The sequence below is a fragment of the Hyaena hyaena genome, unplaced genomic scaffold (assembly GCF_003009895.1).
Source record: "Hyaena hyaena isolate Hyena2069 unplaced genomic scaffold, ASM300989v1 scaffold_346, whole genome shotgun sequence".
Lineage (NCBI taxonomy): Eukaryota > Metazoa > Chordata > Mammalia > Carnivora > Hyaenidae > Hyaena > Hyaena hyaena.
In genome coordinates, this window is record NW_024080978.1 from 1524771 (window position 1) to 1541057 (window position 16287).

The 16287-nt window shown below is 34.0% G+C and overlaps 2 protein-coding genes across 2 annotated transcripts in view; one reads left to right on the forward strand and one right to left on the reverse strand.

Annotated features, from left to right (window-relative positions):
- LOC120243567 (mitochondrial inner membrane protease subunit 2-like) overlaps nt 1–16287 on the reverse strand; it is an 827125-nt gene that overhangs the window by 446869 nt on the left and 363969 nt on the right. The window lies entirely within an intron of this gene.
- LRRN3 (leucine rich repeat neuronal 3) lies at nt 9227–12036 on the forward strand. The gene has a single exon (XM_039249778.1). The coding sequence runs from the start codon at nt 9432–9434 to the stop codon at nt 11556–11558; it is 2127 nt and encodes a 708-aa protein (XP_039105709.1). The 5' UTR covers nt 9227–9431; the 3' UTR covers nt 11559–12036.

Genomic DNA, 16287 nt, shown 5'->3' on the forward strand with positions numbered 1-16287 from the left:
AGCACCTCACTGAAGATGCTTAGGCGCCTCCATTGACAGGCACTTGGAGACAGACTTTAATAGAGAAAGTGTGGAAGCAAAGAGAGAATTATTGATCGGCTATAGTTTAAAGGCTACTTGGCTGTTCCTGGTTGATTTCAATTTCATAACCTTGAGGTATTTACAGCTTTGATTTTGGTTTGCTTACACGGACCCCTAGCCTTAGGACCACCAGTGTCTAAGAGCCTCCTTGTTTAATTAATTTAACCAGATTAAAGGTAAAGTATGGGCTTTAGAGGCAAAATGAAGGGATTTGAAGGTACAGCTGAGGGAGTCTAAACTGGCAAGTCATTTAACCTCTTTGGCCTTGTAGATAAAGTAAAGATAATAATGGTGCAAAAAGAGCTGACATGAGGATCACCTGTGGGAATTCATGTAACGAATGAGGCCATGCACGGCACATGGACATGTTTGCCATTGGTGTATTATTATTAAATGCTACTCTCTACCCATCCTCTTGAGCATTTCCCTCTTCCCAGGCCCTTCCATTATGTAGCTAATATTTATCATGAAGGTTGAGTGCTATCACACTACACTTGGAGATTCTTCCCACCTTGCAAGGAGAGAGGCCAATTTGGATTTAGTCAGGGCCAAGAGAAACAGACCTAACTGTGGCAGGCATATAGACTGGGATGATCATAGTAGAATCTGTACTAGAAAGAACACCTAAAGTCTCTACAAATTTTCAGTAGTCTCCCAGAATAAACCACCTTAGCATGAGTCACTTCACCTCTGAGGGTCTCCATTTCTTTATTTCTAAGAGAGGATGGATGGTTCAGAAAGTGAGGTCTTTGGAGCCCTATCAGGATCAGATGCTAGGAGCAGGAAAACCAAGCTGGGTACCGTCTAGATTTTTCTAGATGTCTGCCTTACCACACTCTCCTACACCATCCTACCTCCTGTGCTAACCAGAATAGATCTTCTTTCCTATGGTTTGCTTAATGCAAATATGGGTAAGACTTTATGTGAACAAAGGGTTTCACAGTTGAAATGAGGTTGAGCACCAAATGGATCCCTATACCCACTTCCACCTAAAAATTTGTGACGTCAAAAATATACTAATTTCGTTATACTAAATATATCTAGGTGGGTGATGCTTCAATAGTAAAAATCTCTATCTTTAAATCATAATGGTTATATATAGAACCATTTTAATCATAATGGTTATATTGTTTATATATCAATATTAATAGTTACTGACAAGTCAGTTTTCCATCAAGGTACTTAATCCAGGCAATTTATTTACCCAGTAGTTAGCATGCCTTAATTGGATGACTAAAGTAACTCTATTTTTCATTTGCTACTGGGTAGATATAAACATGAAGTGAAATAGGAATAACCCCAGGTAATTAATCTGATAGCGTTTAAAAACTTCATGACTAAAACTCACTGACCCTGATGTGTTAATGACATAGGACTAGAGTGTTGATTGTAAACCTGTGATCAATTAAATACAAAGGTTAAAACTGAATGTCAGTTTGCCCACAACCATTTTTAGACATCTTTTTAAAAACCTTTCATGGTCACAGAGTAATACATACATTTAGAATGGGAAGGAATCTTAACTATCATATAACTAATTTGTAAATTTTAATGATCCATAACTTGAGGCACAGGAAAACAAGGTATCCTGTCCACAATTATAAAATCATCTAGTAAACCTGACCCACGTTCCATATCACAAAGCAAATTTTCTTCCTCTATATAATTTTTATCAACAGATGAATACTATAATATTCATTAAACTATTCTAAATAGTTACCACTATCTACTTCCTGAAAATTGACCTACAAATTCAAACAATTAGTTTTGAACAACTGTAAAATAAATATTTCTCAAGGCAAAATGAATACCCTTTTATAGCAATGCATTTAGTTTAGTTCAACAATACCTTTGGGATATGGAACCTTCAATTAGAACTGAAGAAAGACTAAGTCTTACAACAAAGGTATAAAGCCAGATAATGGGAAAATAGAATTCAAGTTCTTTATACAAATGAACTTAGCTAGCAATTTGCTATAGAAGAAAAGGAAAAACTGGGCTTTAATGTAGCCATGGCAACTTCCTATCTTCACCAATTTTTGAACTTAAATATCCAAATGTTTCTCTTTTTCAGATTCTGTAATCTTTATAATGCACATAATGAGGTACAGGAAAGAAGGCACACTTTGTACTTAAGCTTTAGCATTGTAAAAATTCATCTGAAAATAGTGGGTTTTAAATCTTCTTCTCCATGTTTCTCCCGTATACTTAAGTTGATTTTTTAAATAAGCATCATAAAAGAACACAGAACACTCAGGTTGCTTCTGTTGGACGGACAGAACGGAACATCCCCTCCTTTGTACACCAAAGAACAGTACATATACTTTTATTGTGTCAACTCTATTGTACAATAACCCTAGCAACTTACACCTTGGAAACTGAGAACTTGGTGAGTAGATACTGTGTCTGATTTATTGCTGACTCTCCAGTGTCTACAACATGGGAAGAAGCAGTTGTTCAATGTTTCTTAAGAGATGAAAAATAGACAAAGCTAAGGAATAATGAACTTTTTCCCCGAGGAAAAAGTAGCTTTTGCCCTAAAAATTTCCACATATAAGTATGTCTAGAAATAATTTCTATTTTTAGAATAAAGAAATATCAAGTTATGATGAGTATCCACAGGGATTAAACATGTTCTAATATTTGAGGAGCCCCCAAATTCCTTTCTTTTAATATCCTGGACTGTAAGGCTTCATGCTGCTGGCCAGAGTAGAATTATACATATACTGTATGTATAATTTGAAATAAAATGTTTTAGGATTTTGACACTCCCTCAGGCAATATCTATGTGGGGGAACCAATAAGAAAAATGAAATATACAGTGAAAACAAATTGAAAAAGCACAAAGGACATATGTTGAATGACAATTCCACAACTTGAGGCACCTGGGTGGTTCATTTGGTTAAGTGTCTGGCTCTTGATTTTGGCTCAGGACATGATCTCACAGTTGGTGAGATTGAACCACACTGTCAGTGTGAAGCCTGCTTGGGATTCTCCCTCTCTCCATCGCTCTCAAAATAAATAAAGTTAACAAAATAATTTTAAGAAAATCCCCATCTTAAAATGCTTTAAAAAAATTTTTTAAAGGTCTTCTGAACCAACCCTACACAAAAAGAGCTTTGGCTGTATAGTTATGCTGTCAATGAAAAATAATTTTTAATGTTTCAATTTTTACAAATCTTATGAAATGAAATTACAGACGAAAGCACATGACTGATGTAGCAGGCCCTCAGCAAATATTTATGGAAAGATGGAATGGAAGAATAAATGAAAGAGTGGATAAATGATAAGCTCTAATGAGAGCTGACATTGAACTTGTAGGACTGATTCATTCAAGTCATTTAAAAGAGCCTTTACATTTCCTTGAGATGTCAGTTTTCATTCCTGGTGACATTTCATTAACATTATCTTCTGAACTTTTATAATATCCAATTATAATTTATTTTGCTTTAATATATAAAAGACTCAGTTGCCTTTAAAACTCAAAGACGGTACAAAAATGATCTTCTAAAATAGTTTTACCTTTAAAAAAACTAGAAATAAAATAGTTAATTATGAGTTAGTTCTTACCTCCTAAGAATATGACCATATATATGAATGCTCACCGTAAAAAACAGGGATCATTTAATGACAATGAATACACTGTTAGTAACAATAGCTTGTATATGGCTTATTTACTATATTTTAAGGAAGAAAAATAAGGTATTTGACCTACATGTTATCTATTTGCATTCACTCATCCACATTATAATATTTTTGAAGACTTATGCTCCAGTTCCTATGCTAGATTCCAGAGCAAGCAACAGTCATAAAAACGTTAAAACTCAAGTTGAAATATTGATTTCTTGAAGTACAATTTTCCTGTTCTTATTTTAGAAGAAAAAATTCCCAGTTCATTGATATGTGAAATTATGTAAGTACACCAATAATTAATTTGTAAAGTATCTAAAAAATAATTATTTAATGCAAGTTTTCTAAGCTTGAAAATAATTTTTCAAAGAGTTTATTATTTTTTTCAATGTATTCAAAAAGAAAATGAGGGAGAGGGAAAGATGGGGAAGAGGGAAGATAGAAGTGAGAGAGTTTACGGCATTAAAATTCTCAAAAAATTAAAATGGGATTAAGTTGGTCAGTTAATTTTAGTGATATAATTAGCTTAGTGTTTTTAAAAAAATTTTATACAGATGTATATAAAAAAACAAATAAAAATCTCTACTAAAATTAATACTGCCATTATAATTATTCAGCCCAAATCCTGACATGGTCAACAGCAGAAACCATGGTCTCAGTTGTGAAGCTAAAATGTGGCTTTAAAGAACAGCTATGTTTTTAAATTATTGCCTATAAAGTGAACCGTTTTCTGTTTTGCCAGTGGATACTTTGTGGTACAACTGTGATATTTCTCCTTTTTAACCATCAGACAATAAGAAAAAAATTCTGTAAAAATATGGGGGTATATCTGTTTCTCTTTATTCTGTTCTATGTTACTTATTGGCAGTTATTTAGGAAGAAAAATAGTCATTTTCATCACTATTCCATATGCTATCACCCAATACAAATTATTGAAAGTCACATTTGTGAGTCATTATTTTGCACACATTTGTTTAATTACTCGTACACTGGAGGTACAGGGCTAGGTACTACTCAACCAATCAAATGTACTAATATAACCAAAATCAAAAGTAAGTGGAACCCAGACTCTAATAATAAAATCTCATAATCCAGTAAGAAAATAATAATCCAGTCATCTCACATATAATAAGAGGGTAATCTAATAATCTAATGTCTAATAATTTTATGTTCAGTAAGGGCAAAAAAGAAATGCAAACAAATGATTAAAACACAGATGAGAAGTGACAAAGAATGAATCCAGGAAGATTCCCAGCACAGAGGTTTCAGGGCTTAGATCGTGCCCAGGGCCATGAGACTCAGAGGTCTGGTTTCTGTGATAATACAATCTTTACTAAAGCAGTAATGTCAAATTATCATTTATAATGACTATGGTAATTCAGAACTCTAACCTGACTTACCTGCCTCTTATTCTATATTCACAAATTGCAGATTCATAATTTGTATTTCCGAGTACACTTTTTTAAATGAAGTAACAGCACTGACCAGCAGCTTCAGATATCTGTATTCTCTTGACAGTCATATTTCTCATTGTAATGTACTGGCATTTTGTTTCGTCCTTTGCAAGTATAGTTAGTGTGAATCTCACACTGGTCACTATTAGTAGATTGATAAAATTAATTTTATAATTGAAAAGCTGACGATCAAGTAATGACACCCTTTTGTTAAAATTACTTCATCTCATCTCTACACATGTATGCAGTTTGGCTTATTAGATGGAATTGCCAAGCCTAAAGGCAAAACCTGGGTTCTAATGTCACCCCATCATTTATTAACAGTGTGATCTCTGGCTGATGGGTTTCACATACCTTACATTAAAAAAAAAAATGGAGAATGGGCATTTAACTCCGAGTCAAACTCAGAAGGTCATTATCAACATAAAATAAACAATGAATAAGAAAAGGCTTTGAAAACCATGAAGCACTAAGATATAAGATATTATTACTGCCTTACTATCCTACAAACAATCTATGCCAAACAGTCCATTAGTGAAAGCATCATAATCATTTCCAAAGACATGAGGGGAAAAAATCAATTACAATGAAGAAAGGCAAAACTTCCACATCTTCTATTGTGCTTCCCATACTGACAATTTCTTCCTACAGATTGGAGAAATAAAATTTGAACTTGTTCACTACTATAAGAACTTGCATTTCTAAAAGTTTCCAGGACAAATCTATTTAAAATGTGGTTGTTTCTGGCATACGACTATATAAACAATGAAATGAGATCAGAAAGAAATCTCTAATCAAACAAAGATACATATTTAAGAAAATAGAAGAATAATTTGAAAATAAAAAGTGGCATTATTAGGTTAACACCCCCCAAAAGAAGGTTTCATCTTAAATATTTTTAATTCTTTAGTTAACATAATGATATAGGCCTCTCTGTTCTGTTGGAGAAAGTCAATTTAAGTGATTAATTGGCAGAAGTGATGCTTTCTTAGTTCTCAATTGGCTGATTTGTGGGAACATGCAGAAATGTATTTTGTACTTAGCACCTAGGCCTTTTCTTCATTTGGAGAAGAAAGAGGCAGTAGATTTCAGTTTTAGTTGTATTCAGATACCCTTCCCATGGGCTCCCATATCAGCTCTGCAATGAATTGTAACCATCTGTCTACTTGTGCTTCCCCCTCCAGACAAAAACCTTCAGAAGGGAAGAGAACATGTCCAGGTCATTTTTTTACCCTCTAGCTATTATCCCAATAACTGGAACACAGAAGATGCTTTTCTTTAAATTCTATGTTCCTTTGGATTATACTCAAGATTTATGCACTTTAAAGCAGCTGAATATTGAAATTAGTAAATTAAACAATTGGAAATGCTTAAATTATATGTAGAGAAGGTAAATATACACATTTATTAATATAATTCAATTATCCATTCATTCAAAACATTTCTGGAAAATCTACTACATTCTAATTACCATGCCCAGAAACTGGAGATAGAAAGTCAGACAAGCCTAAAACTCTCAAGATGAATACCTGGTGAGGCAGAGAATCAGGTAAATCTTCTGACAGAGGTGTGTGCTGGAGCCATGGGATGACTGTGGAGGGCATTCAGATACAGCTGGAGGAAAGGGGTTATTTGGAAGGTTTCACAGAGAAGTGATGCTTGAACTAAGGTTTGACCAAACACCAAGAGTGACTAAAACAAAGAAACAGGCATTCCAGGCAGAGAGAAGATGAGGTACCCAGAGCTCTACTGACAGAGGGAAGGCTGCATGCAGAATGGCAGAAGTGGAAGAGAAACACAGAGAAAGAGAAGAGTGATCCCAGATGGTAGATGGTCCTATGGACCAAGGATTTATCAGGAATCTTCAGTGAAAAAGGAGGTATATTAGATTCTCTCCTCAAGGGACTCAGAGTCTACTTGAAATAGATTAAGAATAATAGCCAAAAGGCCCAGTTTAAAGCAAAACAACAACAACAAAAAAGGACTCAGCCATAAAAAAATAATGGAATCTTGCCGTTTGCAAACAATATGAATGTACCTACAAGGTATTAACCTAACTGAAGTCACATAGAGAGAGACAAATAAAATGATTTCACTTACATGTGGAATCTGAAAAGCAAAACAAATGAACAACAACAAATAAACAAATAGACTTATAGATACAGAGAATAAACAGGTGGTTGCCAAAAGGGAGGGCAGGGGGGCGATGGGTGAAATAAGTGAAAGAGATTTAGAGGTACAAACTTCCAGTTATAAAATAAATAAGTCACAGAGATGAATAGGACAGCATAAGGAATATAGTCGATAATACTGTAATAACTAGTATGGTAGCATACACTTATCGTGGTGAGCATTTTGTTATGTACATAACTGTTGAATCACTATGTTGTACACCTGAAATGAATATAACATATGTCAACTATACATCAACTAAAAATTTAAAAAAATTATTGAAAAAGTGGAATTTTAGGTTAATAAAGAGATGAAGTAGTGAAAAAAGAAAAACAAACACACTTTTAATTCAAAGCAACTTAGTAGTTATCTAGACTTGGTGATTCATTTTTTAGACAAAATCACATCTTGGGGGCCCTTGGCTGGCTCAACAGTTGAGCTTACTTAGTGTTTTGAATTTGAGCCCAATGTTGGGTGTAGAGATTAAACTCTTAAAATAAAAGTCACATCTCTAAAAGGATAAGAGGAAAATTAGGTGTGACTGTTAACTGTAAATTTTTTATAGTTTTAAAAAACAAATCATTTTTTACGTAAAAAAGTGTTTCTGTGTGTAGAGATCACATTTCCAAATGTACTTATCTCTGTCATTGAAGCACCCATCTTAGAGAAAGTCAGCATGCCAATATGAATGTCAATACTGGGCAGAGATGAAAGAAAGGACAGTATTTACAAAATTATCATTCAGCAGACCACTATTGCTGGTGGGCAAAAAGCCACAGAACAAAGAGTGCAGGCCTGCTCTGGGTGCAGGAAGAGCTCCCCCACAGTCCAACTGATGGGGTATATATCTCAAAGTAGTGTGGTATTTCAAAACACAGCACATATCAAAACTATAACCTGATTGTGGATTGCTTATATTTATGTGATAAAGACATCAGTATCCACCAAAAAGAAGGAATGCCTAAGTGCTGGTTTTCCTGATGTAATAAAGTTACTTTTTCATTTTTAGTGACTAATGGGATGTAAGTTATTTTCAGGGAAAATAAAACAGTCAAACATTAATCTGAATGTCAGTAAAAAATGACAGTCTACAGGTACATCTATGGCAAATTAGACTTAATCTCTCAAATACTGAAAAATTCAGGTCACTTTATACAAAGGAGACTACAGAGAGAAACATGAATGTCAATGGGAAATCTGGCTAAATCCCACTACTTCTAGTTCATTTCATAATTTGTTTCTAAATATTGTCTCCTGGGAAACTGAGGAACCACACAGGCTAACTCATTTGATTGTAACTGAACTGTATTATTTATTTATAGCTATTCAATTTTGCTGCTCTAAGAGAAAAAAGCAAGCCATCATCTTTGAAAGGCTTTCTTCTTTTTGCCTATAACTAATTGTCAAAGAGAATGACAAATATAATAAACAGGTATAAACAAGTAAAGATTGGAAATAACAGAAAAATTCTAGAAGCATACTTGCTGTGTTTAATATAACTTCAGCCTTCTAAAGATTTGATTTCTCAGCCTGTCCAATGTCTGGGCCAAGGACAATCATAACAAGTATCATTAAAACATATTGAATTAATTGTAAACTCAAAAAATATTATATGTAAGATAATCATAATTAGTTAATCAATCATGGTATTTTATATGGGTATGAATTATGGTATTTTTTTCCTTTGGACTAATTATTCTTCTCTTTTTTTCTTTTATGTTCTATTTTATTATAGTCAGCATCATGCTGCTATTCCTGCAAGTACTGAACAAGCATGGGATGTGAATATTACACTCCTAAATAAATGAATTGCTCAATTTCCTGTGACCATCTATACATACTCCATCTTCAGAAAGTATATCAATATTCTATCATAGAGGAGATAGTGATCCTTTTTCCAATATGCATGACATCTCTGGACAAGACAATTGTGACACCAGCACTTATTTCCATGAAGAAAAATTTTGCGGTTTTATGGCATTCATCATTTGACAAATGCAACTATTCTCCTTATCAATCAGCTCTTACTGAACTTACTCGCAGTGACTGTGGAATCCTTAAGGGCCCATTAAATTTCTGAAGAAGAAAGCTAAGATGAAGGACATGCCACTCCGAATTCATGTGCTGCTTGGCCTAGCTATCACTACACTAGTACAAGCTGTAGATAAAAAAGTGGATTGCCCACAATTATGTACCTGTGAAATCAGGCCTTGGTTTACACCCAGGTCCATTTATATGGAAGCATCTACAGTGGATTGTAATGATTTAGGTCTTTTAAATTTCCCAGCCAGATTGCCTGCTGACACACAGATTCTGCTCCTACAGACTAACAATATTGCAAAAATTGAATACTCCATAGACTTTCCAGTAAACCTTACTGGCCTGGACTTATCTCAAAACAATTTATCCTCAGTCACCAATATTAATGTAAAAAAGATGCCTCAGCTTCTTTCTGTATATTTAGAGGAAAACAAACTAACTGAGCTGCCTGAAAAATGTCTGTCTGGACTGAGCAACTTACAAGAACTCTATATTAATCACAACTTGCTTTCTACAATCTCACCCGGAGCCTTTATTGGCCTACATAATCTTCTTCGACTTCATCTCAATTCAAATAGATTGCAGATGATCAACAGTAAGTGGTTTGATGCTCTTCCCAATCTGGAGATTCTGATGATTGGGGAAAATCCAATCATCAGAATCAAAGACATGAACTTTAAGCCGCTTATCAATCTTCGCAGCCTGGTTATAGCTGGTATAAACCTCACGGAAATACCAGATAATGCCCTGGTTGGACTTGAAAACTTAGAAAGCATCTCTTTTTATGACAACAGGCTTATTAAAGTGCCCCATGTTGCTCTCCAAAAAGCTACAAACCTCAAATTCCTGGATCTAAATAAAAATCCCATTAATAGAATACGGAGGGGTGATTTCAGCAATATGCTACACTTAAAAGAGTTGGGAATAAATAATATGCCTGAGCTGATTTCCATCGACAGTCTTGCGGTGGATAACCTGCCAGATTTAAGAAAAATAGAAGCTACAAACAATCCTAGGTTGTCTTACATTCACCCAAATGCATTTTTCAGACTACCCAAGCTGGAATCACTCATGCTTAACAGCAATGCCCTTAGTGCCCTGTACCATGGTACAATTGAGTCTCTGCCAAACCTCAAGGAGATCAGCATACACAGCAATCCCATCAGGTGTGATTGTGTCATCCGCTGGATTAATATGAACAAAACCAACATTCGCTTTATGGAGCCAGACTCACTGTTTTGTGTGGACCCACCTGAATTCCAAGGCCAAAATGTTCGGCAGGTGCATTTCAGAGAAATGATGGAAATATGTCTCCCTCTAATCGCTCCTGAGAGCTTTCCTTCTAATCTGGACTTAGACATGGGGAGCTATGTTTCCTTGCATTGTAGAGCTACAGCAGAGCCACAGCCTGAAATCTACTGGATAACACCTTCTGGTCAAAAACTCTTACCTAATACTCTGAAAGACAAGTTCTATGTACATTCTGAAGGCACACTAGATATAAATGACATAACCCCAAAAGAAGGGGGTTTATATACTTGTATAGCAACTAACCTTGTTGGTGCTGACTTGAAGTCTGTTATGATCAAAGTAGATGGCTCTTTTCCCCAGGACAACAATGAATCCTTAAATATTAAAATAAAAGATGTTCAGGCCAATTCAGTTCTGGTGTCTTGGAAAGCAAGCTCTAAAATTCTCAAATCCAGTGTTAAGTGGACAGCCTTTGTCAAGACTGAAAATTCTCATGCTGCCCAAAGTGCTCGAATACCATCTGATGTCAAGGTATATAATCTTACTCATCTGAACCCATCAACTGAGTATAAAATTTGTATTGATATCCCCACCATCTATCAAAAAACTAGAAAACAATGTGTAAATGTCACCACAAAAGGATTGGACCCTGATCAAAAAGAATATGAAAAAAGTAATACCACAACATTTATGGCCTGCCTTGGAGGCTTTCTGGGGATTATTGGTGTGATATGTCTTTTCAGTTGCCTCTCCCAAGAAATGAACTGTGATGGTGGACATAGCTATGTGAGGAATTACTTACAGAAACCGACCTTTGCATTCAGTGAGCTTTATCCTCCTCTAATCAACCTCTGGGAAGCAGGCAAAGAAAAAAGTACAGCACTGGAAGTGAAAGCAACTGTTATAGGTGTGCCAACAAATATGTCCTAAAGACAGCTAACTAAACCTACTTCAAAGAAAAGCTTAAGACTGCACCTGTGCTTGAAAAAACAAAAAACAAAAGCAGAGAAATATTACTTTCTAGAAAGAAGCTTAAGCTTCACCAATGCTGCTCCTGATGAAGGGAAATATGTACAAGTTCAGCATTTTAATTAACTGGCTTCAAAGGGTACTGTGGCAACCAAATAAAATAATTCCATTTTCTAGAACTTTCATGTAACTTTCCAGTCTGGACTACAGTTAAAGTGGACAAAAACATTTCTGTATTTTTTTTAAGTATATAAGAGTAGTTGAACTGAGCAATACCTCCTCCTGTGTTGTATTACACATATTAGCCACGAGTTTTTGCAGTGACTAGATAACTTGAATTGACACGTGGTGTAATAAAATGGACAAATTCTGTAGAGTAGACACAGTGAGTATGTGGGCCTCTTTTATAAGAAAAAAATACATTTTGGATTAAAATCAATTGCTTTTGTCTTGTTTTTGTTTCTAAATAAAGAATAATTTCTGGGAAATGTCATCTGATCAAGTGTCATTTAAATGACAGAATTTTTCAAAAGTGTTTTTCTAGAATGAAATTTGGAATGCTAAGACACTTTTATTGGGTTCTGTAATTACATATTTTTAATGTACAAAAATGAATAGAGGACACTTTATGTGTATTAAAAGGCAGTAACACTCTATTTAACCTTTTATTGACAGAAACAAACCTCCAAGATATCATGCAGTCACTTAAATACTTTCTTAACAAGCAACTTTTGGAGTGAATTTAATTGTTAAGTTCACATTATGTAAATCCAATATCTGAGGAACTGAAAATTTCATTTTAACAATTAGTAGTACCCCAACTGTAACTTGCTTGCTTTGCAGAAAATATTGCCAAATTTTGGTAGGACTTAGGATTTAGGTCTAATTTTCAAATCTCTGATTCTGAATACTTAATGTGCTTCACTGCAATAACAAGCAAATAATCTAATAGTTTGCTGTGTTGCAAATCTAACAACCAAACACATTCTACAAGAACTCCAAAGAGTGAGGTTTATATACTTGTATAACAACTTACCTGGTTGGTGCTGACTTGAAATTTGTTATTATCAGAGTGAATGACTCTTTTCCCCAGGATGACCATGGGTTTTAGAATTTCATAAGACTAGGATATTCCAAGACTAGGATTTTAAAATTTTACTTTAAACATATTACATTATTAGCAGAATAAGTTTATCAGGTTCAATATTATAAAATTCTCCTTGTATGTGGTTCACCACCATACAAAACTAACATATATCAGACAATTCCAGAGTTTAATAAAAATTTAAGAGGACAGTTTTAGTAATAAAAAGAAAAAGCTTCTAAGACTAATGTAGAGTAAAGGGAAAAGATTAAGTGTAGTTCTCTATGACTATATTTAAGACACCTAAAAAACATAGCTTAAAAAATGAGAATCATTGAAGTGCCAAAAACATTACTAATCATTTAAAGAATCTAAAATAGGAAATATAAAGATTTCACTTGGAGAAAATGACCAAAGTTTTTTAGGATTTGAAGTCGTATATTTCCAAACAAAGACCCACAGTCCTGCAAAATAAATGCATTTGTGTACAAAAGAAATATCTTGAAACAATAAAAAACATCTAAGATAGTAAGCCATACTTTTTATAGGCAAATCACTTATCTCTACAAAGCAATAAGGCTTCCATGTTAATTGCTGCTTTGCCTGCTCACGATCAAGTGTTTAACTTTTCTTACAATAGCTTGCTGCATGTTATCAACATGTCACTGGCCTGCAAACATTTCCAGCACTGTGGTCATATCAAATTATTTGTTAATACAGACATTTGCTTTTATGATAGTCTTGACAGTTTCTAATTAAATTGTGCTGTTTTTGACAAAGTGGAAGGTAATTGTTATGAACTCTTTAAAACAAAAGGACAAACTGTGTTAATTTTAACACATCTAAAATATAAAACTTGCTAATTCAATGTGTTTCCCAAACACAAATTTTACAATCTGATGAATCACTATCATACAGAGGCTGACATTAGAATTTATCAGGAAGACATGCTCATACATCATGAGATATTTCAGCACCATGGACAGAGCTTTTTTAGACCCAGGCTATTTGTCAAAAATATAGGAGCTGAAATATGACCTATTAGGAGGCAGGTATTGCATAGGTCAGCAAGAACTTGCTCAGGTATCTTGTATGTTTCTTTTAAACCCATCTGCCTGAAGAAGTATAACAAACATAGCAGAAAGCTTAAAATGCATTTCAAGCTATATTTTTCTTAGAAAAATTGTAGTAAATAAACACTCTGAATAGTCACCTAACAGCGAACAATAAAATGAAGTATTTTTGTTATAGCCAAATACATACAGATGCTCAAAGCAAATAATGATCATATTTACTTACTTAAAATTTAATCTAAATTGCCAGTGAGAGTGAAAAGACATTTGCTTCAATAACAAGAACAGCATTTCCTCCTAAACCTCACATAAAATTAAACATTAGTCAAAATAGTCAGAGTGTAACTTGCAATTTAGTGATACTATATTCATGCAATGGCAAACTTTATCTGTAACAAATAAAACTCTAAAGTTCATATCTCTGTGAATGTCAATTGATCTCACCTTATATGGAGAAAGACTTTTTTTTCACAAAAATATTTAAAAATTTTTAAATTTTATTTGAGAAAAAACATGGGCACTAGTGGAGTAGAGACAGAGGAAGAAAGAGAGAGAATCTCAAGCAGGCTTCATGTCCAGCACAGAGCCCAATGTAGGGCTCAAGCCCATGACCCTGGGATCATGACTTGAGCCAAAATCAAGAGTCAGATGCTCAACTGACTGAGCCACCCAGGCTCACCCCTTTACAAACATGATTTTAAAATAATTATACATTTTCTAATTTATACTATATAATAAAATTCAAATGTTCTGAAAATAAGCATGCCCAGTTGTATACGAATACTGTATGAAAACAATGCAGAACAAAATGTGTCATTGTCAGCAAAGGTAATCAACAATATGGTGCCAGTCATGTGCTATTTTGCTTAGAAAGAAATGAAATCCATTTATGGTACATGAATCTTTTAATACTTATTTTAATTCTTAAAATTTCAGTTAGATAAAAGGTTTTTAAGCAAAATTACATACCAGCAAGCATAAGTTTAAAATTAGAATTCCTTAGTCTGTTTATTAAACTGTAATTTGTTTGGTTTCCCTCAATAAATATTTACTGTTTGGCTATTAGTCACTGAAAAAGAGAACAAAACAGGACATATTTCCCACCATTTAAGGGGCTTATATTCTACTGGATTACATATCACATATCATAGTTACATATCACTGCTTTCACAAATATGTGTTAATTATGTTATCTAGTAGAGTCCCAGCTTCAATCCATACCTTCACAGAATAATAATACTCAAAATATCACAAATATTTTTTCTTGCTCTAAAATGTTTATTATAAGTTGTTAAGAGAACTTAATTCAAATTTATTATTGATTTTTAATGTGCACACACACATACACACACATACACACACACACACACACACAAGCCTAATACTATACCTAAACCAGTTTAATCAAGAGTCATGTCTACCTACTATGAAGGAAAAACCTAAATTTTATAGATTAGCCTTTCACATGAAAAATTAGAAGTGATATGTCATTAACTAATAAAAAACAATGAAAAGTTTAAAAGTGTTTGCCAAAGCAAGGGAAAATTCCAATGAAATATCTTCACAGCTGCCATAAGTGTCAGAAAAATAAATCTCATTGTATATGTCACTATTAAACAAAATCTTCAGCTTCATCCCAATGTTGGCAGTCTAGGAGATAGGGAATAATGAATAGTGATTAAATTGTGGCTACATTTTCTTTGATCCTCCCCCCCCCACCCCGTATCATACTCTCCTTCCCATAACAAAGTATAATACATAAGTACAAGTTTTTTTTTTAGTGTATAATTGCCAGATATGTTTACTATATCAGATATCCCAAATGGTCATAAGCTACAATGATCTCTTCCACCAGCTTCTCAGACGAGAATACTCTTACCCTTAGTTCTACAGTCCCTATTCTTTATCATTTTACCCTAATACATTGTTAACTAGGTCATTGCTTGGGATCATGGCAATACTGTAGTGGAATGAAAGAACCATGCCTAAAATCAAAATGCTCTAATCAGCACCATGGAGCTCTGGAAAAGAAAGAAACTGATCCCAGTTTCAACACAATAGTGGCTACTTCTGTGTGTTCATTTGTAAAGTGAGGGCTCTATCTATTATTAAGGGTGACTACCACTTTGATTTATCTTATTCCTCTGAAGCAAGGGAAAAATAAAAACACTATTTGTGCACAGGAATAAAATGACAAAATCAGAATTAATCCTGAAAGCCATATTCCATATATCCAATCCTAAGAAAAATCATTAAAAGATAAATGTTTTAAAAAGAATATTCCAGTGAAATATAGATTATTTCCAAAATCGATCCTAAACATTTTATTAATGATATAACAAAGGTCCTCTTGAATTGAGTAGTAAGCATTCAGTATGCTCAGGTAAGAAGATCAAATGAAATAGAACAGAGTTCATTTTTATTCCTACTGAAAATAGACGGGCCTGCAGAAATTTGAATTTACTATTCTAATTCACTTTATATATATATCGAGGGCTCCTAAAGCTATTTTTGAAATAAGCCATATAGTCAA

Bases quoted from the DNA above. Each gene is read 5' to 3' on its own strand.
- LRRN3 (XM_039249778.1), top strand. From the start codon at position 9,432: ATGAAGGACATGCCACTCCGAATTCATGTGCTGCTTGGCCTAGCTATC.